At 44.4% G+C, this 26,079-nt stretch overlaps 1 protein-coding gene across 6 annotated transcripts in view; it reads right to left on the bottom strand.

Moving 5' to 3' along the window:
* LOC112233530 (MLX-interacting protein) overlaps window positions 1-24,993 on the bottom strand; it is a 51,382-nt gene extending 26,389 nt beyond the window's left edge. For 2 of the 6 annotated variants that reach the window (XM_024401225.2, XM_024401222.2), the window contains exons 1-6: window positions 24,014-24,993; window positions 3,327-3,433; window positions 2,898-2,983; window positions 2,545-2,634; window positions 1,841-1,882; window positions 76-316 (exon numbers count right to left, since the gene is read on the bottom strand). In XM_024401225.2, the coding sequence (XP_024256993.1) occupies window positions 76-316; window positions 1,841-1,882; window positions 2,545-2,634; window positions 2,898-2,983; window positions 3,327-3,433; window positions 24,014-24,327 (880 nt within the window). In that variant the 5' untranslated portion in view covers window positions 24,328-24,993. The remainder of the gene's footprint in view (window positions 1-75; window positions 317-1,840; window positions 1,883-2,544; window positions 2,635-2,897; window positions 2,984-3,326; window positions 3,434-24,013) is intronic. The other 4 variants (XM_024401223.2, XM_042320596.1, XM_042320597.1 and 1 more) reach the window with 4 other exon arrangements.
* Window positions 24,994-26,079: the final 1,086 nt, after the last annotated feature.

The raw sequence follows: 26,079 nt of genomic DNA, 5'->3' as shown, positions 1-26,079 counted from the left end.
TCAAATCTGGCCCCTGTAAGAATATAGTTGATAAGCCCTGGTGTATGGAATGGGATGTTGGTGGTGGGCCCTCACCTATTTCCCTGGGATTGGGCCAGGCCATGGGCTGGTGGGAGGCCAGCGTGGAGAAGAGTGTGTCAGAAAACTCTGACATCAGCACATCCATGTCAAAGAGTGGGTCCATCTCCATGGGGACGGGTGACTCACGGCTCTTGCGAGCAATGCGGCGCCCAGCCATTTCCTCATCCTGATAAAGGGACACACGGAAGGTGTCTGGAAAGACATCCCCAAACAGCGAAAACTGTTCTTCCGGCCCCTTGGGGTGTTCAATATGCAACAAGCCAGCCAGTCAGTTACACAAAAAACATGCAGTGCACATATTATACAGCATAGTCACACAACTAATCTACTTAACAGAGTAAGATAAAACAATTATGAAACATGCACATCGCATACTCAAATTGATTATGCACCAAGCGGTTTGTTTGAAGTAGACCTACTACACTCCCCTACGTATTTTTTGGACAGTGAAGCTGAAACTTTTAATTTGACTCTATACTCTAGCATTTTGGATTTTGAGATACAATGTTTCATATGAGGTGACAGTACCTTTTATTTGAGGGCATTCTCATACATATTCTGTTTTACCGTTTAGAAATTAAAGCACTTTATGTCTCTAGTGCCCGCTTTTGAAGGCGTCATAAGTATTTGGAGAAATTCACTTTTGTAATAAAGTAGTCAAAAGTTCAGTATTTGGTCCTATATTCCTAGCACGCATGACTACATCAAGCTTGTGACTCTACAAACTTATTGGATGCATTTGCAGTTTGTTTACGCTGTGTTTCAGATTATGTTGTGTTCAGTAGAAATTAATGATAAATAATGTAGTGTGTCATTTTTGAGTCACTTTTATTGGAAATAAGAATAGAATATGATTCTGAACACTTCTAGATTAATGTGCATGCTACATTGATTATGGATAATCATGAATGAATCGTGAATAATGATGAGTGAGAAAGTTAGAGGCATAAATAGAATACTCCCTCCAAAAAATGCTAACCTTCCCGGTTATTGGTACTGGTGAGCGGTTAGCATGTCTTGGGGGTATGATCTTCGTGCCTAACTCATTCACGATTCATTCCAGATTTTCTGAAATCATGGTAGTATCCACATGAATGTAGAAGTGTTCAGACACATATTATATTCTTCTTTATAATAAAAGACTACAAAATTACACAATACATTATTTACCATTCATTTATATTGGGCACAACATAATCTAATTTACAACTAACACAAACTGCAAATGCATCCAACAAATTTGTAGAGTCACAAGCTGGATGTAGTCATTGCGTGCTAGAAATATGGGACCAAATACTAAACTTTCACTACTTTAACACACATAAGTGAATTTGCCCAAATACTACAGGCACTTTCAAATGGGAGAACGAGATGCATAAAGTGCTTACATTTCTAAACGGTAAAACAGATATGTATGAAAATACCCTCAAATAAAAGGTGACATTCTGTAGTGTTCTGTAAAGTTGATCTCAAATCCAAAATGCTGAAATATAGAGACAAATTAAAAGTTTTAACTTCACTGTCCAAATAAATACATAGGAGAGTGAGTGTATGTGTACTCAAAAACAGCATTAGAACACAACCTACAACTTTAATGAATTCATTCTGTGACATTAATAACCTATTATTTTCCATTTTCACATTAGATTTCAGATGTTGGGATTATTTGGGTGTTAACCTTATTTTCTCTCACACTACTTTGCTATTACCACATTTGAATAGAGCCAGCATCACACACAAGATCACTTAGATTGCATACCTTGAGAAGGCTTGAGAGATCGTCATCCTTGTGCTTCTGTAACTGTGACAAATTGGAAAATCAATGTTAATTGGCAGATTCATATATTGAATGAATAACATGAAGTAGAGCATACTAAATGTAGGATATTCAACTGGTTGCCTCACGAGCCAGTTAAAGCAACTGACAAGAACCTAAAATAGGCATACTACTGCTTAGTCTTTTGTTTAATTGCGACATAGCGGTACTTTAAAAAAATACATATATTTTTCATTTTACCCCTTTCTCGTGATATTCAATTGGTAGTTACAGCTGCAACTTCCCTCCTTCGAAACATACCCTGTCAAGCCGCACTGCTTCTTGACACACTGCTCGCTTAACCCAGAAGCCAGCCACACCAATGTGTCAGAAGAAACACTGTCCAGCTGACGGCCGAAGTCAGCTTGCAGGCATCCGGCCCACCACAAGGAGTCGCTAAAGTCGCAATGGGACAAGGGATTCCCGGCCAGTCAAACCCTCCCCTAACCCGGATGATGCTGGGCCAAATGTGTCTCCTGGTCACGGCCAGCTGTGACACAGCCCGGGATCGAACCCGGGTCTGTAGTGATGCCTCAAGCACTGCAACCTTAGACCGCTCCGCCACTCAAGAGGCCTAACATTGTGCTAATTTAATCTAAACACAGAAAAGGCACCATTTCAGGAAATAACTAAATCCATTACTCTACCCTTTTCTTGAAATATGTCCTCCACTTGTGATACTCGCGAATTACAATTTCAATTCTTCTTTTCCAATATTTCCCCTCTGTGGCTATTGCCTACGGAAGATAGAGGGGGAGGGAGAAAAGAACGTGGGAAGAGGTTGACAGAAGAGTGGTAAGCAGTAAGGAGGGGTGAGAGACATGGGTGGGAGTGGAACAGAGGAGAGGGGGGGGGGGAAATCATATAATTGAAGAGCGACATGCGAAGGAGCCAAAACGGGGATAAAAAAAGTGATCAGAGAGAAGAGTCTGGTTATTAGGGTGAAGCAGCGGTATGGTACTGTTGCCTATATACCCAGCAATCCACTACCCCTCCTTACCTCTGCCGGACGATGGTCCTCCATGTCCACGGTCCCATCCAGAGGAGTAACAAAATGGCAGACAGGGTTCTCTCGCTTCTCCACATCTGTAGAGTAGAACACATGCAAGAGCTACCAGTTGAGTGAAAATAACACACCAGCTTACTAATTATAGAATATACCTAATATAATTGAGAGCAGATATCAATTTACCCAGATTGATTAAATATGATTTGTACACATTAACTGTAGACTATACTTCTCAATCAGAAGGTGATTCAAGTGCCATTCAGTGGCTCTCCAAACCCAACCCTGGATTCCCCTGCACAAGTGTTAATCCAAAACCTCTTTCAGCAAAGTTAAACCTGGTTGTTACTTCGTTACAACAGTTGAGTTACTGTTTTTAGTGAGAGACAGAATAGAGTATGAGGCCATGTGTGGAGCTCTTACATTGCATGTACCAGGCCCTCCAGATAGCATTGTTGAGCCGGATCTTGTCTCTCCACAGCAACTTCAGGCCTTTGAAGTTCTTCCATTTTGGCGACACCAACTTGCCGCTGAAAAGGCAGGAGACAACACAAGCATCTAAATGACCTACTCAAGCGGCAAAGACGCAGGTTTGCAAAATCAAGAGGTAATGTTAACAGTGGAGTTAGAGGTTTTAATAGAACAAATATGGATGTCACCCCTGATTTCAGACAGCTCAACCTTCCCTTTATCCTAAGTGTAGGCAGGCTGCCTTGACAGTGGACACACTCCATGACTCCAACTCTGAAAAGGCCAACATAACACATGCGTCCATAGGGACTAAGTAGGCCACCGTTGACACTGGAGACTACACAAAACACAACAGTGAGGCAGAGAGCATAGGTGAGGCAAAGACAAGGCAGTGGAGGTTTTAGCATGTTCTATCAACAACTTCATGTTCTATTTCACACCGATGCTTGGTGGTTATCGTGGGGGAGTGTTGGAAAGATTCAAATACAAAATAGACTTGGTTGACTCTCTGTGTAATGAAAAGAAAATGTGTCTCCTTGTCTATGTAACTGACATATTTGGGAAACTAAATTAACTGAACGCAAGCATGCATGCATGCATGCATGCAGGGGAAATACAAAAACATTATATAGATGAGTGACAATCAGTGGATTCAGAGGAAATAATTCTTATTGGAGAGTCTTTCAAAAGTGAACCATGCGCCCTTCCCTTGGCGGTGCATGTCACATGCGCTGAATACAACAGGTGTAGACCTTACCGTGAAATGCTAACTTACAAGCCATTAACCAACAATGCAGTTAAGAAAAATAAGAGATAGGAAAATATTAACTAAAAAAAAAAAGTAACACAATAAAAGAATAATGACGAAGCTATATACAAGGGATTCAGGTTAAGTCGAGGTTAATTGAGGTAATATATACATGTAGGTAGGGGTAAAGTGACTATGCATTGATAATAAACAGCGAGGAGCAGCAGCGTAATAACAAATAGTCGGGGAGCCATTTGATTAACAGTTCGGCAGTCTTATGGCTTGGAGGTAGAAACTGTTAAGCAGTCTTTTGGATATAGACTTGGTGCTCTGGTACCGCTTGACATGTCTATGACTAGGGTGGCTGGAGTCTAACAATTTTTAGGGCCTAGGTGTTCCTTTTGTCCAGGTGGGAAAGGGCAGTGTGGAGAGCAATAGAGGTTGCGTCATCTGTGGATCTGTTGGGGCAGTATGTGAATTGGAATGGTTCTAGGGTTTCTGGGATTATGGTGTTGATGTGAGCCATGACCAGCCTTTCAAAGCACTTCATGGCTACAGATGTGAGTGCTACATGTTGGTAATCATTTAGGCAGGTTACCTTGGTGTTCTTGGGCACAGGGACTAGGGTGCTCTGCTTGAAACATGTAGGTATTACAGACTATTACAGACACTTGCCAGTTGGTCAGAGCATGCTCTGAGTACAGTATCAGTAAGTGTCCCACACGAGTGATGACTGCTCACCTCCAACGATTAGAAGAACAGTTTGGGACTTACTTCCCAATCCGCTTGACTGTGATCCTGGCTCAGTTGATGTGCCAGTAAGTAAAATCTAACAGTTGATTGAGCTGTCATGTGACTGAATGCTGCAGATAACGTATTTGGCTATTTCAGCCACACTCGTTGCTGACAGGTTTATAAAATTGAGCACTCAGCCATACAATCTCCATAGACAAACATTGGCAGTGGGATGGCCTTGTTGAAAATCACTGAGGTCTTCAGCGTGGCACCGTCATAGGATGCCACCTTTCCAAACAGTCAGTTTGTCAAATTTAGCCCCGCTAGAGCTGCCCCGGTCAACTGTAAGTGCTGTTATTGTGAAGTGGAAACATCTAGGAGCAACAACGGCTCAACCGCGAAGTGGTAGGGAACACAAGCTCATAGAACGGGAACCACCAAGTGCTATTACAGGGGCTGAGTCACTGGCTTGCTGGGGCTCGCTCATGCCGTCCCTGGAAGGGGTGCGTCACCTGAGTGGGTTGATTCACTGATGTGGTCATCCTGTCTGGGTTGGCGCACCCCCCTTGGGTTGTGCCATGGCGGAGATCTTTGTGGGCTATACTCAGCCGTGTCTCAGGATGGTAAGTTGGTGGTTGAAGATATCCCTCTAGTGGTGTGGGGGCTGTGCTTTGGCAAAGTGGGTGGGGTTATATCCTTCCTGTTTGGCCCTGTCCGGGGGTGTCCTCGGATGGGGCCACAGTGTCTCCTGACCCCTCCTGTCTCAGCCTCCAGTATTTATGCTGCAGTAGTTTGTGTCGGGGGCTAGGGTCAGTTTGTTATATCTGGAGTACTTCTCCTGTCCTATTCGGTGTCCTGTGTGAATCTAAGTGTGCGTTCTCTAATTCTCTCCTTCTCTCTTTCTTTCTCTCTCTCGGAGGACCTGAGCCCTAGGACCATGCCCCAGGACTACCTGACATGATGGCTCCTTGCTGTCCCCAGTCCACCTGACCGTGCTGCTGCTCCAGTTTCAACTGTTCTGCCTTATGATTATTGGACCATGCTGGTCATTTATGAACATTTGAACATCTTGGCCATGTTCTGTTATTGTCACGAATCCCACTTCCTGAGTCTGTGTTTGCCTGTGTTTCTGTCCTGGAGTGTGTTTCCGGTGTCCTGGAACGCATCCTGTCTGGTTGCCGGGCGAATTAGCTTGTTGGGAGATCAATGTTCACCCGCACCTGTATCCCATCAGTAATCTGCACACCTGTCCTGATCATCACCTCTCCCCTTCAAAAGCTCTGACCTGACATCCATTCCCTGCCGGATCGTTAGCCATGAACAGTATGTTGTGCCATAGTATCAGCCTCAAGTTGGATAGAATTTGTTTTGTTGTTTTTTACGTATTGCTTGCCTTAAACTTACCTCCGTTTGTTCTGTCTTCAGTTACTCACCCGGATCATTTACCCCATTCCCGCCTGGTCGTCGGAGGATTCCGCTACCCCATTGGATCCACCTATTTACTCCCATCAACTCACCACCGCTGCCCGCTACGCCACCTGGATATATCTACCCATTCACATTCACTTGTAAATAAATACTCACCTTCTTCCTACTTTCCTTGTCCTGGTCTGCTTCTGGGTTCGATTTTGAAAGAACGTGACAGAACGATCCGGCCAAGGATGAACCCAGCGGACCTGGACTCCGTTTGCCATGCCATTACCCAGCAAGGGAAGACATTGGGACAACACAAGACGGCGCTACAGGAGATAGCGGGTTCAATCCAGAACTTATCTGCTAGCTTGACACAAATCCAGGATCAGCTCAGTTTGCCGGCGATTCATTCACCACCTGTTTCACCCATCTCACCTGCCGTGTCTGGTGCGGTTTCCTTCCGTTAACCCAAGGTACCGACGCCTGATAAATATGAAGGGGATTTGGGAAGATGCTGTTCTTTTCTTATGCAGTGTGGGTTAGTGTTTGATCTGCAGCCCCATTCTTACGCCACTGACAAGGCTAGGATAGCCTTTGTTATTGAACTGCTGCGTGGAAGAGCTCTGGAATGGGCTTCAGCCGTTTGAGAACAACAGGAGACCTGCATGGCTTCATACCAGGAGTTCACGGGAGAGATGAGAAAGCTTTTTGACCATCCAGTCCGAGGTAAGGACGCAGCTAAACGTTTGTTCACTCTTCGCCAAGGAGCTTGCAGTGTGGCAGACTTTATGATCGAGTTCAGGACATTGTCTGTGGAGAGTGGTTGGAATGAGGAGTCACTACAAGCGGCTTTTTACCAGGGGTTGTCGGAGCAACTCAAGGACGAGCTGATATCCTATCCAGAGCCTAGTGATCTAGACAGCTTGGTCACCTTAGCTATTCAGGTAGATAATAGAGTCCGAGAGAGAAGGAGGGAGAAGCAGTGGGGTCCATCTAATCAATCTGAGACTCGGTTACCATTCGGGTCAGGAAGTGGACCAGAACGGGTTGATCATTTTCCTTCACACGGGATTAGTGGAGGAGTCCTGCCGCCAGATCCTGAACCTATGCAAGTGGGGCGGCACGGGTTAACTAAGGACGAGCGCCAACGTAGACGTGAGACCAACAGCTGCCTCTACTGTGGTAGCTCGGGACATTACATCTCCGTTTGTCCTCAGCGCCCGTTAAACTGCTCGGCTCGTTAAGTTTGGGAGGTTTGTTAGCGAGCCAGTTTCAACCTCTCAAGAGCCCTGTCAGACCTCGTTTTCCTGCTACCCTCATAAACAAGAATCAGAGTTTAGCGATTAACGCTTTCATCGATTCAGGTGCCGATGACAGCTTCATTGATGCCGACTTAGTGGAACAGCTGGGGCTTTCCAAGGAGCAATTACCGGAAGCCATTGAAGCAACCACTCTGAACGGCAGTATTCTGGCACGGATCACTATGAGGACTGAACCTGTTAAGATGTTGTTGTCGGGGAATCAGAGGTTATTTCTTTTTTCATTTTGCCTTCCCCCCATGTTCCTCTGGTTCTTGGATACCCCTGGCTAAGAGAACACAATCCTTCGTTCGATTGGGTGACTGGTAAGGTAACTAGTTGGACCATTGAGTGCCATGCTAACTGCCTCAGGACTGCCTGTTCTCATGCTGTCCCCAGTCGGGTTAGTGAGTCTGCTCCTCCTGATTTGTCCCTGGTTCCTGAAACATATCACGAGTTGGGTGAGGTGTTCAGTAAGCAGAAAGCTCAGTCACTTCCTCCCCACCGACCTTATGATTATACAATTAAGCTGTTCCCTGGAGCTGCCTTTCTCAAGGGACGGTTATACAGTATTTCTCGACCTGAACGGGAAGCCCTGGAGACCTACATAAAGGAGTCTCTTGCTGCAGGTCTCATTTGTCCCTCGTCATCACCCCTGGGAGCTGGATTTTTTTTTGTGAGTAAGAAGGATGGCTCTCTTCGACCGTGTATTGATTATCGGGGGTTGAATGATATTACGGTCAAGAACAAGTACCCCTTGCCCTTGATGAGCTCCGCTTTCGATTCTTTACAGGGTGCTACTGTGTTTACGAAGCTTGATCTACGCAATGCGTATCATCTGGTTCGGATCAAAGAGGGGGACAAGTGGTTGACTGGATTCAATACACCTATGGGACATTTGGAGTACCAGGTGATGCCGTTTGGACTTTCCAACGCTCCAGCAGTGTTCCAAGGTTTGGTGAATGACGTGCTGAGGGATATGATTGGTCTGTTTGTGTTCGTTTACCTGGATGACATTCTGATTTTCTCCAAGGAGCTTTCCAGCCACATCCAGCATGGTAAGCAGGTCCTGCAGCGGTTATTGGAGAACCGTCTGTTTGTGAAGGCAGAGAAGTGTGATTTTCACGCCCACACTACATCCTTCCTCGGGTACATCATCTCCAGGGGTGAGATCAAGATGGACCAAGAGAAGGTTCGGGCGGTTCGGGATTGGGCCCGGCCCGGTACGAGATTGCAGCTCCAGAGATTCCTGGGATTTGCGAACTTCTATCGGAGGTTTATCCATGATTACAGCCGGGTGGCCGCCCCTTTAACTGCTCTGACGTCTTGCACCAGAATTTTCTGTTGGACTCCTGAGGCAGACCGAGCATTTCTGAACTTGAAGAGCCGATTCACCAACGCGCCGATTCTCTCTCAACCTGACACTTCCCGTCAGTTTGTTGTTGAGGTGGACGCGTCTGATGTGGGGGTGGGCGCCATCCTGTCCCAGCGTAGCTCCACTGACGGTAAACTCCATCCCTGCGCCTTCTACTCTTGTCGTATTTCACCAGCTGAGAGAAACTACGATGTGGGTAACCGGGAGCTTCTCGCTGTGAAGCTTGCCTTGGAGGAGTGGCGTCACTGGTTGGAGGGAGCGGAGCAACCGTTTGTGGTCTGGACTGACCACAAGAATCTGGCTTACGTGCAATCGGCTAAACGTCTCAACTCCCGTCAGCCCAGGTGGGCTTTGTTTTTTGGACGCTTCAATTTTTCCCTGACGTTCCGACCTGGGTCGAAGAACGGCAAAGCGGACGCCTTGTCCCGGATGTTCTCCAAGACGGATGAGAGTGGGGCCAAGACTGAGACGATTCTTCCCCAGAACCTTGTCGTGGGAGCCGTTACATGGAGGATTGAGGAGGATGTGATGGCGGCCCTTCGGACGCAGCCCGGCCCCGGTAACGGTCCACCCGGTCGGTTGTTCGTGCCTGAGTCTGTCCGTTCTGCTGTTCTTCAGTGGTCCCACACCAGCAAGATAGCTTGTCACCCTGGCGTTACTCGGACTATGGCGCTACTGCGCAGACGATTTTGGTGGCCTGCAAACCTATTCCTCGGCGACCTTGGTCGCATCTGGCCCTGGATTTTGTCACAGGATTACCCCCTTCTGTTGGGAACACGGTCATTCTGACCATTGTGGACAGATTCAGCAAGTTTGCTCATTTTGTCCCTCTCTCCAAGCTTCCATCTGCCACGGAGATGTCCGAGATCCTGGTTAGGGAGGTTTTCAGGGTCCACAGATTGCCCAGTGACATTGTTTCTGACCGTGGTCCTCAGTTTACCTCTGCTGTCTGGAGATCCTTCTGTTTGGCCATTGGAGCTACAGTCAGTCTCACTTCTGGATTTCACCCACAATCTAATGGTCAGGCGGAGAGAGCCAACCAGAAGATGGAGTCCACGCTGCATTGTCTTGTCTCCTCTGATCCCACCTCTTGGTCATCTCAATTACCCTGGGTCGAGTATGCCCATAATATCCTTCCTTCATCTGCCACTGGGATGTCCCCCTTCCAATGCCTGTACGGATACCAACCTCCCTTGTTTCCTTCTCAGGAGAGGGATCTTTCGGTTCCTTCTGTCCAGGCCCACATTCATCGTTGCCACCGGACCTGGCATCGGGCCAGGAAAGTCCTCCTTAGAGTTTCTGACCGGTATCAGATCCAGGCGAATCGTCGCCGTATTCCTGCTCCCGCTTATACCATCGGAGATAAGGTTTGGTTGGCTACACGGGATCTTCCTCTACGGACTGAGTCGAGGAAACTGTCACCAAAGTTCATTGGTCCGTTTGTGGTGGAGAGAATCATTAACCCTGTTGTGGTCCGACTCAAATTGCCGGCAACGCTTCGAGTACACCCCACCTTTCATGTCTCCTGCCTCAAGCCGGTTCTCCTCAGTCCTCTGTTGCCCCCTCCTCCTCGGATGATCAGAGGTGGTCCTGCCTACACGGTGCGCCGCATAATGGATTCCAGACGGCGGGGTCGAGGTTTCCAATATCTCGTGGATTGGAAAGGATATGGTCCAGAGGAGAGGAGTTGGATTCCTCGGCGTCTGATCCTTGATGACGACCTGCTTCGTGACTTCTACCGCCTCCACCCTGGCGCTCCAGGTAGTCCGCCCGGTGGCGTTCGTCGGAGGGGGGGGTACTGTCACGAATCCCGCTTCCTGAGTCTGTGTTTGCCTGTGTTTCTGTCCTGGACTGTGTTTCCGGTGTCCTGGAACGCATCCTGTCTGGTTGCCGGGCGAATTAGCTTGTTGGGAGATCGATGTTCACCCGCACCTGTATCCCATCAGTAATCTGCACACCTGTCCTGATCATCACCTCTCCCCTTCAAAAGCTCTGACCCGACATCCATTCCCTGCCGGATCGTTAGCCATGAACAGTATGTTGTGCCATAGTATCAGCCTCAAGTTGGATAGAATTTGTTTTGTTGTTTTTTACGTATTGCTTGCCTTAAACTTACCTCCATTTGTTCTGTCTTCAGTTACTCACCCGGATCATTTACCCCATTCCCGCCTGGTCGTCGGAGGATTCCGCTACCCCATATTATCCACCTATTTACTCCCATCAACTCACCACCGCTGCCCGCTACGCCACCTGGATATATCTACCCATTCACATTCACTTGTAAATAAATACTCACCTTCTTCCTACTCTCCTTGTCCTGGTCTGCTTCTGGGTTCGATTTTGAAAGAACGTGACAGTTATAATCTCCACCCGGCACAGCCAGAAGAGGACTGGCCACCCCACATAGCCTGGTTCCTCTCTAGGTTTCTTCCTAGATTTTGGCCTTTCTAGGGAGTTTTTCCTAGCCACTGTGCTTCTACACCTGCATTGCTTGCTGTTTGGGGTTTTAGGCTGGGTTTCTGTACAGCACTTTGAGATATCAGCTGATGTACGAAGGGCTATATAAATAAATTTAACTTGATTTGATTTTGAAGCACTTAGCAAGTAAAAATATTCTGTCCTTGGTTGCAGCAATCACTACGGCAGGAGCTTCAGGAAATGGGTTTCCATGGCAAAGCAGCCATACACAAGCCTAAGAACACCATGCACAATGCCAAGAATTGGCTGGAGTGGCGTAAAGCTCGACGCCATTGGACTCTGGAGCAATGGAAACACATTCTCTGAAGTGATGAATAACACATCACCATCTGGCAGTCCGACGGAAGAATCTGGGTTTGGCGGATGCATAGTGCCAACTGTAAAGATTTATGGAGGAGGAATAATGGTCTGGGGGTGTTTTTCAAGGTTCGGGCTAGGCCCCTTAGTTCCAGTGAAGGGAAACCTTAACGGTATAGCATACAATGACATTCAGGATGATTCTGTGCTTCCAATTTTGTGGCAGCAGTTTGGGAAAGCCCTTTCCTGTTTCAGCATGACAATGCCCCCATGCACAAAGCGAGGTCCATACAGAAATTGTTTCTCAAGATCGGTGTGGAAGAACTTGACTGGCCTGCACAGAGCCATGATCTCAACCCGATTGAACACCTTTTGGATGAATTGGAAAGCTGACTGCGAGCCAGGCCTAATCATCCAACATCAGTGCCCGACCCCACTAATGCTCGTGGCTGAATGGAAGCAAGTCCCTGCAGCAATGTTCCAACATCTAGAGGAAAGCCTCCCTAGAAGTGTGGAGGCTGTTATAGCAACAAAAAGGGGACCAACTCCATATTAATGCCCATGATTTTGGAAAGATATGTTCAACGAGTGTCCACATACACTACATGACCAAAAGTATCTGTGTGAAGCTGGATTCAGTGCTCTCGTCTGCATTAAAACCAAATGTCACCAGGTTGGATGTGACCGCAGAGATGAGGCACGCCCTTCGAAAAACGCCCCGACTTTGAGAATCTCCGACTCGACATGCACACCCATCTCATTAGTGCTGGTGAGATACTATACATGTAAGTAATTTGCAATTGACTGTCATAGCCCCACATTAAAACGTAGGCTGTGATGGTGATTTGAGAAGACAATCAGAAATACTGTTAGAATATTTTTCAATTGACTGCCATAGCCCCAAATAAAAAAAATGTTTCTCACTTGTTCCTCACTTGTTTGGGGTCGGAATCATTTTTCGCCATCAACATAAAAAAATTATGTAACCATTATTTAACTAGGCAAGTCAATTAAGAGCAAATTCTTATTCACAATGACAGCTTACACTGGTCAAACCTGGACAGCGCTGGGCCAATTGTGCGCCACCCTACGGGTAGTGCCCAAAAAGGTTTGAGACTCCCTGGCCTAGTATAATCTGTTTACTCTAACTAAAAGTGCAGTTCATAGGGTTGAGTCAAACACAGGAAGACAGAGGCCATCAACAGGACAAGAAAAAAACAGGAACAACGGGACATTCATATGTGTAGGACTAACAGGTTGCGCCACAGCAATGGATGTTCCCTCAACAGACATGGTTACGGTGAGTGTTTATTTGGTCGCTCTACACAGACGGGTTTCCTCACACAACGCTCCAGCTTACACTTCTGTAGAAGTTCCCATTTCAGTTGGGACAGAGAGGATGAGTCAGAAATGAACGCGCGTCACCGGTGACACGACTGCCATATCCGCTTGTTGCCTTATTTAAATATGAGCACAATTCCTGCCCGGGAACTATCTTTCCCCTTTTGAACTTTCAATGAGAATCTGGGGAAATATGCTATGTTGGATTGACATTAAAGGTTGCCCAATGGCCCGGGGTAGGTAAACTGTGGATGCCCGGTCGGGAAAGGTACAACCTTTATTTCACATTGATTCTAGTGTTCCATTTGTTTAAAACAGCAAACATTAAACCAAGGCCAAGTGCCTCACTCAATTCTGATCAGACCACTCCCTCTAGTCTATTCACAGGCGTGCTGAACACAAAATATCCCATTAGGCCTGTAGAAATACTGCCTATAAAACGTATCTAACTGATGGGATACACAAACAAAACTATAGACAAGCTACATTCCTTGCTTAATCACGACAGCTTTATCACAAATTCATTCAGAATTGGTTACAACAGCCCTACACCTAGGCAGGTTCCAGACTGAAACGTGCAACAAAAACATTGTTTTGGTAAAAGGCAGAGTATTTCTTTCTGAATCATTAGTCTACTTTGTTACATTTTTAACAAAAGCCTGCCCACCAAGTTTAAACTAAACAAATCAAACACAAGGTAAACAAATGTACACCCATGGAATGTGGGTGACGTATGGGTAAATATGGGAATTTTAGCTTTCTAATCTTGTTAACGGTTTGTCTCAACTCGCAATATTCAGGGAAAAACACCCTGTTAAATCAGGAGTAAACAGTGACGAAGTTGCACCTGGGTTTAGGAGTGTTTTAACAACGCATCGTTCCAACGGCCAAAGACTTAACATACGTTTGTCAAAACACCATGCAGAGAACGTGTGTTAAATGCGTCGTTGAAGCATGTGTCGATACTGAAAAATAGGCAGCGCTGCTCTCGGATCACCTTTCTACACTGCACAAAAATATAAACGCAACATGTGAAGTGTTGGTCCCATGTTTCATGAAATTAAAGATCCCAGAAATGTTCCAAATGCACAAAAATCTTATTTCTCTCGAATTTTGTTTACATCTCTGTTAGTGTCAATTTCTTCTTTGCCAAGATATGCCACACCTGTCAGGTGGACGGATTATCAAAAAGCTGATTATACAGCCAGATCATGCCTCCCAAATTGCGCAGTGGTCAAATGCACTGCATCGCAGTTCTTGGGGCGTCACTACAGACACGGGTTCGATCCCAGGCTGTGCCACAGCCGGCCACCAATCACAGCCCACGGGTATGGAGTTGTGTGAGCGAGCAGGTTTGCTGATGTCAACGTTGTGAACAGAGTGCCCCATGGTGGCAGTGGGGTTATGGTATGGGCAGGCATAAGCTACGGACAACAAAAACAATTGCATTTTATCAATAACATTTTGAATGCACAGAGATACGGTGACGAGATCCTGAGGCCCATTTTGAGGTCCATTTTTGTTAAGGTATCTGTGACCAACAGATACATATCTGTATTCCAAGTCATGTGAAAGCCATTGGATAATTTATTTAAATTGACTGATTTCCTTACATGAACTGTCACTGAGCAAAAAAAATGTTGCGTTTATGTTTTTGTTCAGTATATATTAAAATCAAACCTTAACATTAGAATTCTTTCACAATACTGAGAATGGATCAGCTCCTAGAGATATTACCACCCATGACTGCAAATATAGGAGGGTTATTCTAATGCCTACCCAATAATAATGCACTAAAATCCCAGATTTGGTACAAAATTGTTCACATGCTGTTAGGCCTACACATTAAATATATTGAGGCAAATATTACAGAAAGTAGCCTACAATTAACCAAATATAACTCAATTGATTTAACATGAAATTGATTTAAATGGGATTTAAATATATAGGCCTATATAGCCTATACTGTATTTATCTGAAACATAATTTTATCCTTTGCTTATTTGTAGCCTAGTCAACATCATTATCGACGGTCAGAGAGACAGACAAACATCTTGATTCTGTGTTTAGCGTATATCTTCGTTAGATGCAAAAAACATCTAACGGCACACTTAGCTGGTTCGTATTGCCTCGGAGGCCAGGTTGGGGCTGGTTCTAGGAGAGGTCTGAGGCAGTCGGTAAATGATGAGCGTTTTCAAGGGCAACTTTTCTAATAATGGTTTTGGGAAACAGCTTGGAGATTTAACATAGCTCCTACGAAGGTTCTAACGATGAACTTAGCCATAAGATGCTTTTAGGAAACCAGGCCCTGTTTCGGTAGCGCGAGTCGCAGCTCAAGTGGCGCTTGCAGTCCATCATTTAGCAAATCACCTCACAACTCTCGCAAGTGTTTTTCAGTTTAAATTACCCAATGACAATGAGCATAGACTCTATTTAGTATGTATTTTGCATATAAATGGGATGAAAGGTATTTTTTATCCCCTGACAAGTGAACTGAAACTATTAATGAGTCAAGGATATGTCCTTCCACGTAAGCCAAGTTGATGTGTACAAAGCCACCTGAGCCGGATGCCCGTATCACCCATCCACTTGGCTACATGTCAACAAATGTAGCCACTAGCCACTGCATTGGAGATTCCTGGGGACACCAGGCTTAAAACCTCTCCATCTATGACAGCCTAGGTGAGGACACTTGATGCTCCGGACGCCCTACCCCAAACCCCCCAAGTTGCAAAGGCAACACTTTGCGGGTGGGTGATGTCCGTGTCAAGCCATCTGAGCAAGTGCCAAGGTCAAGAGTGTACATGAATTTGGTAGACTGGACCAGTTTAAGTCACTGCCATGAGTCTGTCAACCTTTCTCACTCATAATAGTTGCACATTGGCATTCACTCTTGACCTTGACACAGGACAAATAAATCACCCACCCGCACCGTGTTGCCTTTCACTTGGGGGGGGTTGGGTAGGAGGTGGGCGTCAGGAGCAACAAGTGTCCTCACATGGGCTGTCATAGATGGAGAGGACATTTGTAGATTTGAAGATGCACCCAGCCAATGTGAAACTATTATGAGTGAAAAAGGTTGGCAGAATCGTTGTGGTTCCTTAAACTGGGCCAGTCTACCACAGTCATGTGCATCTTCAAACGCAGTGTAAAAAAATTTAAAAAAGAGGAGTGAGTTTGATTTTATGGTGGACTCTTCAGGCGCTGTCCTACTGTGTAGCAAAACAGAGTGTACCTGGACCGTCTACATTGCAGTACACTTTTGTTGCTCTAAGGAGAGAGCCAAAGTGCTAAAGGAATCCAGATTATCGTGCATGTAGTAAAGGGTGTGGTTCACTAGAGATAAACGGTCAAGCAGCGCTTACCTGACATCACTGAGGGATGACCTTAGCTTGACATCACTGAGGGATGACCTTAGATTATGAGAATGAAAGCGCAAAAAAATGCTGTTGATTTAATTGGCCAAGTTTGTGTTATGTACCTGCACCATGGCCCTACCACCTACATTTAGTTCAGGTTCTGAACATCTGTCATTGTTCTCTACATTCCACTAAACCTAGTCTGCCGTAAAACTAGAGCAAAGGTTGCGGGATGTGCGATGGTGCCAATCCTTGGCAAGAAGAGAGCTGTAAAAGGAATGCAATCTCCCTTGCACAGGTGTCATATCATGTGTTGACATGGGTTGAGGGTGTTCTGAGAAGGAGCAACACCAACTTTTATTGCAAAACCCCTGTCAGCAAAGTGGTGCTCAGGCTGTTTGCATTGCCTGGGCATCTGGTGTCAAGTGTCCTCTCCACACTCAGCACATCAAGCATGGCTAAACATCGGGCTGTAAAATCCCAACAATCCAGGGTCCATTCTCTCAGCGAAACAGGGTGTGTATATGTCTGTCTGTGTTTGGCACTAGACAAAAGACGGCATCTGAGTGATTCCTTATAAAATGCAGGATTATTTCCCCTCATTTTGTCTGTCATAGTTGAAGTGTACATATGATGAAAATTACAGGCCTCTCTCATCTTTTTAAGTGGGAGAACTTGCACAATTAGTGACTGACTAAATACTTTTTTGCCCCACTGTATATAGCGAAGGTACATGACGTAATGACGCCACGTAAAATTTTGCTCAATACATTCAACACAGCATTCCTAAACTAGCCCAAACGTCTGCTGTGTGGATCGATCAGTCAACAAAGTCAAGCAGTCATTTGAAAGAGTAACAACATTTCAGCAAGACAACTCAAAGGCAAAATCCATTAAAGCCAAGATAATGGAATTCATTGCTCTTGACAATCCACCGTTCTCCATCGTTGGTGATGTTGGCTTTCGCCGACTGGTCGGGCACCGGTTAACACTACCAAGTGTGCTATGTTGCCTTACCGGAATTACAGTAATAGCGTCACTGCTATTAGCTTCACGACATACATACTATGAAACACCGTTTGGGTCTTTGTGTGTCAAAGAAGATACACTAGCACTGTCAAAGCTGTACAAAAAAGTCATCAAACATGCAAACACTGGTTATGAAAGATGTGTTTACAATACAGCATTGGTTATCAAGCATAATTTGTTCAACCACAACTTCTGGGGTAGCTAGCATTACCTAGTCAGCCTGAAAACAATGACCAGTAGAAACTGCAGTCATTTTCATTAATCTGGGCAATGATTTAGGAATCTTTGTGAGTACGTATTAGCTAGGATGCCACTTGTTATTCGTCTATTGAAATTGAACTTCAGTTCATGAAAATAAATAGCTAGCCAGCTACTTAACCCTATTGCCCAAAGCTAACGTTATAAGCAGCCAGCTAGCTTCATCCGGCTAGTGAGGCTCGACAGGAGCGGGTTATGTGTTGTAAACCTAGCCACAATAAGGATTAGCCACAATAGTGGAATTTGCGGTTCACCTTCAAAATAAAATAATGTCATTAAAAGTGATGCAAATTAATAAAAATAGTAGAATTATGCCATACTTTTACTTTGAAGGCTAACCGCAATGTCCACTATTGCGGCTAATCCTTATTGTAGCTAGCTTCACATAGATGGGGCCCACCGCCATTAATCAAGTAAGAACTGTCTTATAAATTAGGGTTATTTTAGATGACACCTAGCTATATAGTTAGCTAACTAACTATAGCTACTGAAACAGATTGTCGATTTTCTATGTTTTTGAGGAAGATGATTGTTTGCATCCATGAGCAACCTAGCTTTTTTTATGATCAGCACTGTAGGTGCGCGAGACAACTTTACCAGCACATTAGCATACATATCGATGAATCGCTGTGACATATCAAATATGAGTGAGTGTAATCAATGTGTAATAACTACTTAAAACATTTATGAACGTTAAATTATGTGATGTACAGTCATATTCAGGTCCTGATTGGTCAAATATTGTTATTTGACACGTCAAATATTGTTATTTGACATGTCAAATAGTGTTAAACAGTATATTTTTTGACATGCAAAGGGTGTTCCATAGAAATCCTGGATGAGATTGAAACGACTGAACAGATGAACAACGAAACAGCACAGTATGTAAATTAAATAAATACAGTTGAAGTCGGAAGTTTACATACACTTAGGTTGGAGTCATTAAAACCCGTTTGCAACCACTCCACAAATTTCTGCTGCCGCCCCGTCATTCACTTTTGGGATGTGTTCTTCGGCTTGCAAGCTTCCCCCTTTGTCCTCCAAACATAACGATGGTCAAACAGTTCTATTTTTGTTTCATCAGACCAGAGGACATTTCTCCAAAAAGTACGATCTTTGTCCCCACGTGCAGTTGCAAACTGTAGTCTGGCTTTTTTATGGCGGTTCTGGAGCAGTGGCTTCTTCCTTGCTGAGCGGCCTTTCAGGTTATGTCGACATAGGACTCTTTTTACTGTGGAAATAGATACTTTTGTACCTGCTTCCTCCAGCATCTTCACAAGATCCGTTGAGGTTGTTAGTTTCGCACCAAAGTAAGTTCATCTCTAGGAGACAGAATGCATCTCCTTCATGAGCGGTATGATGGCTGCGTGGTCCCATGGTGTTTATACTTGCGTAGTATTGTTTGTACAGATGAACGTGATACCTTCGGGCGTTTGGAAATTGCTCCCAAGGATGAACCAGACTTGTGGAGGTCTACAATTCTTGGCTGATTTCTTTTAATTTTCCCGTGATGTCAAGCAAAGAGGTGCTGAGTTTGAAGGTAGGCCTTGAAATACATCCACAGGTACACCCCCAATTGACTCAAATTATGTCAATTAGCCTATCAGAAGCTTCTAAAGCCATGACATCATTTTCTGAAATGTTTCAAGCTGTTTAAAGGCAGTCAACTTAGTGTATGTAAAATTCTGACACACTGGATATGTGCCACAGTAAATTATTAGTGAAATAATCTGTCTATAAACAATTGTTGGAAAAATTACTTATGTCATGTACACAGTAGACATCCTAACCTACTTGCCAAAACTAAAGTTAACCTCTTGCGTCGACCTGAGACGCAGACGTCCCATCTAGGCATCTGGAAATGCAAATGCACTACGCCAAATGCTAATAGCACTCGTTAAAACTCAAACGTTCATCAAAACACACATGTAGGGCACTGAATTAAAGCTACACTCGTTGTGAATCTAGCCAACAAGTCAGATTATTAAAATGCTTTTCGGCATGAGAAGCATGAGAAGCTATTATCTGATAGCATGCAACACCCCGAAATACCTGAAGGCGATGTAAACAAAATAATTAGCGTAGCCGGCGCTACACAAATAGCAGAAATAAAATATAAAACTTTTATTACCTTGGACGAGCTTCTTTGTTGGCACTCCTATATGTCCCATAAACATCACTATTGGGTCTTTTTTTCGATTAAATCGGTCCATGTATACCCAAAATATCCATCTATGGAAACTGTGTGATTCAGAATAAAAGACTGTTTCAAAATGCTACGTCATTTTTTTTAATTAAAAAAGTCGACAATAAACTTTCACAAAACACTTCGAAATACTTTTGTAATCCAACTTTAGGTATTAGTAAATGTTAATAATCTATCAAATTGATCACGAGGCGATGTGTATTCAATAGCTCCACGCTTTCAAATCATCTTCCAAAATCTCTCTTCCAAAACTTCCTGTCGGAGACCGGATGGAAAGTAGTCTCTCTTCCTCGTTTGACCAAGAAACAACGAGAAGGCAATTGACAAGAGTGGTGACATCGTGTGGAAGCTGTAGGACTTGCAATCTTGGCCCTATTTAATTTCGTGCCCCTTGAACAATACATGCAAGTGGCGCATGGATATTTTTTTCAGTGATCAGTTTTTCTTGCGCTTTTCGATGAAACAGACGCTCTGTTATAGTCACAGCGGTGATTTAACCAGTTTTAGAAACGTGAGTGTTTTCTATCCACACACACTAATCATATGCATATACTATATTCCTGGCATGAGTAGCAGGACGCCGAAATGTTGCGCGATTTTTAACAGAATGTTCGAAAAAGTAGAGGGTCGACTTAAGAGGTTTTAACAAGAAATTTGTGGAATGGTTGCAAAACGAGTTTCAATGACTCCAACCTAAGTGTGTGTAAACTTCCGACATCAACTGTGCACACATACATACACACATATTTATATTTTATTTCACCTTTATTTAACCAGGTAGGCTAGTTGAGACCAAGTTCTCATTTATAACTGCGACCTAGCCAAGATAAAGCAAAGCAGTGCGACACAAACAACAACACAGAGTTAAACATGGAATAAACAAACAGTCAATAAACAGTAGGAAAAGGTCTATACACAGTGTGTGCAAATTAGGTAGGATAAGGGAGGTAAGGCAATAAATAGGCCATAGTGGCGAAATAATTACAATATAGCAATTAAACACTGGAGTGATAGGTGCAGGCAGGGATAGGTTGCACTGGGCAGGTTGCACTGCCTGCACTGGACAGGTGCAGGCAGGGATAGGTTGAAGAGCATGCATTTAGTTTTACTTGCATTTAAGAGCAGTTGGAGGTCACGGAAAGAGAGTTGTATGGCGTTGAAGCTCGTTTGAAGGTTGGTTAATACAGTGTCCAAAGAAGGGCCAGAAGTTTACAGAATGGTGTTGTCTGCGTAGAGTTGGATCAGAGAATCACCAGCAGCAAGAGCGACATCATTGATGTATACAGAGAAAAGAGTCGGCCCCGAGGATTAAACCCTGTGGCACACCCATAGAGACTGCCAGAGGTCCGGACAACAGGCCCTCCGATTTGACACACTGAACTCTGTCTGAGAAGTAGTTAGTGAACCAGGTGAGGAAGTAATTACAAAAACCAAGGCTGTTGAGTCTGCCGATAAGAATGTGGTGATTGACAGAATCGAAAGCCTTGGCCAGGTTGATGAATACAGCTGCACAGTACTGTCTCTTATCGATGGCGGTTATGATATCGTTTAGGAACTTGAGCGTGGTTGAGGATCACGCATGGCTAGCTCGGAAACCAGATTGCATAGCAGAGAAGTTACGGTGGGATTCAAAATGGTCGGTGATCTGTATGTTAACTTGGCTTTCGAAGACCTTAGAAAGACAGGGTAGGATAGATATAGGTCTGTAGCAGTTTGGGTCTAGAGTGTCTTCCACTTTGAAGAGGGGGATGACCACGGCAGCTTTCCAATCTTTGGAAATCTCAAGACGATAAGAAAGAGAGGTTGAACAGGCTGGTAATAGAGGTTGCAACAATTCCGGCTGATATTTTTAGAAAGAGAGGGTTCAGATTGTCTAGCCGGGCTGATTTGCCCAGATTGTCTAGCCGGGCTGATTTGTAGAGCTGATTTTGGGAGGAGCTGGGAGGAGGTGCTCTTATTCTGCTCTTATTCTCCATGGACTTTACAGTGTCCCAGAACTTTTGGGTTTTTGCTACAGGATGCAAATTTCTGCTTGAAAAAGCTAGCCTTTGCTTTCCTAACTGCCTATGTATATTGGTTCTTAACTTCCCTGAAAAGTTGCATGTCAGGGGGGCTATTTGATGCTAATGCAGTACGCCACAGGATGTTTTTGTGCTGGTCAAGGGCAGTCAGGTCTGGAGTGAACCAAGGGCTATATCTGTTCCTGGTTCTACATTTTTTTGAATGGGGCATGCTTATTTAAGATGGTGACAAAGGCACTTTTAAAGAATAACCAGGAATCCTCAACTGACGGAATGAGGTCAATATCCTTCCAGGATACCCAGGGCAGGTTGATTAGAAAGGCCTGCTCGCTGAAGTGTTTTAGGGAGCGTTTGACAGCGATTAGGGGTGATTGTTTGACCGCAGACCCATTACGTAGCTGGCTAGCTTCTGTTGCGGTTTCCTGTTCAAAAGTAGAGAAAATAGCAGATCCATACCACATTGATTGAGGCGGATTGCAGGAGACTATGTTGAAGTTTGAGGTTAAGAAAAATATTTTTTAATATATGCGTAGAAAAAAAGATAAAAAGATATATACACGGGACACGACAAGAACAGGACAAAAGATGTCTGACTGCTACGCCATCTTGGATTAGACACACACGTATAGTTTTCCAGAGTGGGATCTCTGCTAGTTTGAAAATTATGGCCGCAAATGTTCCATTATATTGACCAGATACTCCATTGGCCGCTCTAACAATGAAAATAAATGTCTTAAAAATGGAAAGTAATCCGGAGGCGGCATCAGGTGGGAGTATTATATTCAAAGAAAGGGCAGATACGCGTGTGAATCACAACGGTCTTTGCTATTTGGGATCTTTGGGACGTCCCTACCCCATTGAAGTTGCCATTTAAATTGGTTTAGGTGCCGGATAGGGTTATGGTTAGGATTTTGGGGTAGCGACGTCAAAAAGATTCCGGATTGCACCCTCAGGCACAATTCTGATAGTGGTTTTTCTCAAAGTTGCCGGGATGACACGTGTCCTATTTATACCAGTACACTCCTAACAGCATAAGCGTTACGAAACTTCTATTTGATCAAATAAACCTCACATAGCATATAAAGACACATTTTGGTTGACCAAATTCGACATTCATTGACCTCCATACAAAAAAACTCAAAACGCTACCTGCTGGAGAATACATTTTCGGCCGAGTTACCTTCTGTGTACAAAAATAGTTTTCTTCCAATAGCCCTACGTCTGATTATTAGAGTGGGTTTAAATATGACTTAATATTTCAACAGTTTAAAAAAATAACGGAAGGTTATGCTGATAGGTAGTGCCTAATGCGGTGTAACTGTCAAACTGTTATGCAAAGTTATCCAGACCAGACCTGCAAGTAGGACAGGACAGTATACTGCAACAACAGACAACTGATATTGGGACCGCTGCACAACACATAATATTTAGCAAATTCCGAATATTTGCCTGGCTACCCAGCCACATCGTTCCGACCAAACGCCACGCCCAGGATAGATATAACTGAACTAAATTGACAGACACTACATGTGAAGGAGCTGCATCGAATTATTACATTTAAAGCATTAATTAGATTATCGTTGTTGTATGCCACTATACTGTAGCCTGTGTTTAAGAAATGTAGACCCGTGACTTCAGCTACACCCAATGCTTTGGGCGTGGGATCAAATACTCGAGAGACACTGGAAAAGGAAAGGCTCGTCCAACTTGTGATTCGCTTAGAAAATAAAACCACTTAGATAGTTGTCATTGGTGGAGTTCGTTTTGCATGTCCCGGTGCACCGCGTGATTTTGGTCGAGTTCACTTTGCGTTCCCGGTGCACCGCGTGAGCGGAGTTTATCTTTTGAGGCTAGTCCATTGGTCTTTAAACACATCTCTACTCAACCGGAGCACCGGGCCATGCAAAACAAACTTCCCCATTCGGTAGCTGGGTATGGACAACGCATATTTTTAACACAGTCCAATATGTAGCCAATTCAATTATAATGCCACCGCAGTAAAGCAATGCTTGAAAGCTAGGTAACTATCTAGTTAGCACACGTTAAATTGATTGACGACGAGAATCAACCAATACACAAACCTGTATGCAAGGGTCATGCATTCGAAAAGTTTTGTCAACGAGGCGTCAATGGAGAGATGTGATGTACACTTCTTCCCGAAGTGATACGTCCGACAGGTTTGTTTGTTGACTGTGTCGAAATCGTAACCTTTTCTTGGTGGGTGTTCAATGTGCGGCGAGGACACCATGAAGTGACCACTGTGGATTATCTGCGACTCGCGTCCATCCGACTTCTTGAAACCAATGTGAGACTCCTCCGTGTCCGAGTCATCGTCCTGCTCCTGCTTGATACTCACTGTGGGGCTTCGGTATTGTATTTCCCTGGTGGTAGCCATGTCTTAGTTATTTAGCTAGCTAACGTTAGTTCTTCTGGAATTCTTTGCTAACGTTAACTCTTCTCATAGCTAGTAGTTGCGAGTTAAAATAAAGTTATTCATACATGTTACTTTGCTCTTTCGAATACATTTTCCAGTTTTGCTCCACCCTTTGAGAAACGTTGCATTGTTGGCAGCCACTGCCAGTCTTTTCAGTATCCTATTTTGCTAGCTATATATAGCTTGCTTACAGCTAACAAAAGTGTTGTTGGTATCGAAGTATGTCCAGTGAAGCTAAAGGGACTAACTGTTGCGCCGTCATGTCTGCCAACGTGATTGGCTGGAGTATCACAGAAACACCCTCCACTCGAGCTGCAGGCTCAAAATAACTTCCGACGTAGAGAGTAGTCGTCTTCGTGTGGTAGACGCTTTGTTCCATATTGCAGCGTTTCCCAGTTGGGAAAGTGCATTGTATATTTGTTTACGAAAAAGGGTAAAGGAAATTGAAGCGCCATAATCCTATACATACCACTATGCCCAACACACATTCCCACTACTTTGGCCAAACAGATCCCACACCAGGCCTGGGAGGTTAGACCGCCTTCTCTCAAAGCCCCCTGCAGTTCTTCAGCACAATTCTCATACCCTAGAACATCTCTGCTGCTGTTGCTACTACCAATTCAATCTTCTGAGATTTCCTTCCCCTCATTGTGGTACAATTAATGACCATAACAGCAACAAGCTAACTACTACCCACAGGGCTCCAATCAACAAGGCCTACTACTCACAGGGCTCAAATCTCTCACTAGCACAATACATTTCTGATCCCCAGCAACATGGTCACCCCCACAATTGAAACACACACTTTTTCCCTTTAAACTACACTTGTCCCATGCCCTCCTGCACACTTATCACACTTTAATCTCCCTTCTGCATACTGCTGTAACATGACCATACATTTGGCACCTGAAACACCTTAGTGGGTTCGGAACAAAAACTCTCACAGGATAATTTATACCCTAGCATGACTTTATCCGGCAACACTCTGCATCAAAACTCTAAAGGACAGACCGGGTCTCCTCAGTCTCACGCTCTCCACCGGGTCTGCATTGCATCACGCATTGACTTCACCAGGCCCAGGCTTTAGCCCCGAATGATTTAGTCTCTGTTCCGAGTCTTTGCCCTGCTGGGATAGTGTAAAATAAGCTATTCTACACTGCAAAGAATCCTACAAACATGAGCCCTGGCCTGCCCTGTCTTTTTAGTGCTGCCTAAAACCAGCATTTCAGTGTATGGTGTCACTTTAGGAGGCGGAAACCAAGTGGTTTTCTGAAGTCGTTTTTTATTCGTCCCCCCCAAAAAAAATATCTTTTGCTGTGCACAGGCTCATTCTCTGTGGGAGAGAGCGCAAAGATGAGAAGGAGAACTGGAGGTAAACTTTGTTTGCTATTACTATAGCACTTTTTTTTGCCCATAATGATGTTATTCAGAGTTATTGACTTCACAGTAATCCAGATTCGAGTAATTTACATTCAACATGTTGACTCAAAAGCTGCACTGACAGGTAACGTTAAGCTAACGAACTAACCTGAGGGACTACCCAGTCGAGCTAACACTGAGACGGTTGTTGTATTTGCAGAAGGAAGTGAATAGATTGTGTGTACAATACAATTATTTAGCATCTAGCTACATAGATGGGTTGGCTGACAGCGTCACAAAAATGATGTGCAATCTTCCATGGGGATTAAATCAGCCTGTTGTGATTCTGGATGG

Source organism: Oncorhynchus tshawytscha, linkage group LG04 (assembly GCF_018296145.1).
Source record: "Oncorhynchus tshawytscha isolate Ot180627B linkage group LG04, Otsh_v2.0, whole genome shotgun sequence".
Lineage (NCBI taxonomy): Eukaryota > Metazoa > Chordata > Actinopteri > Salmoniformes > Salmonidae > Oncorhynchus > Oncorhynchus tshawytscha.
Note: the sequence above shows the minus strand (reverse complement) of the source record. Positions and strands in the feature narration are given on the sequence as shown.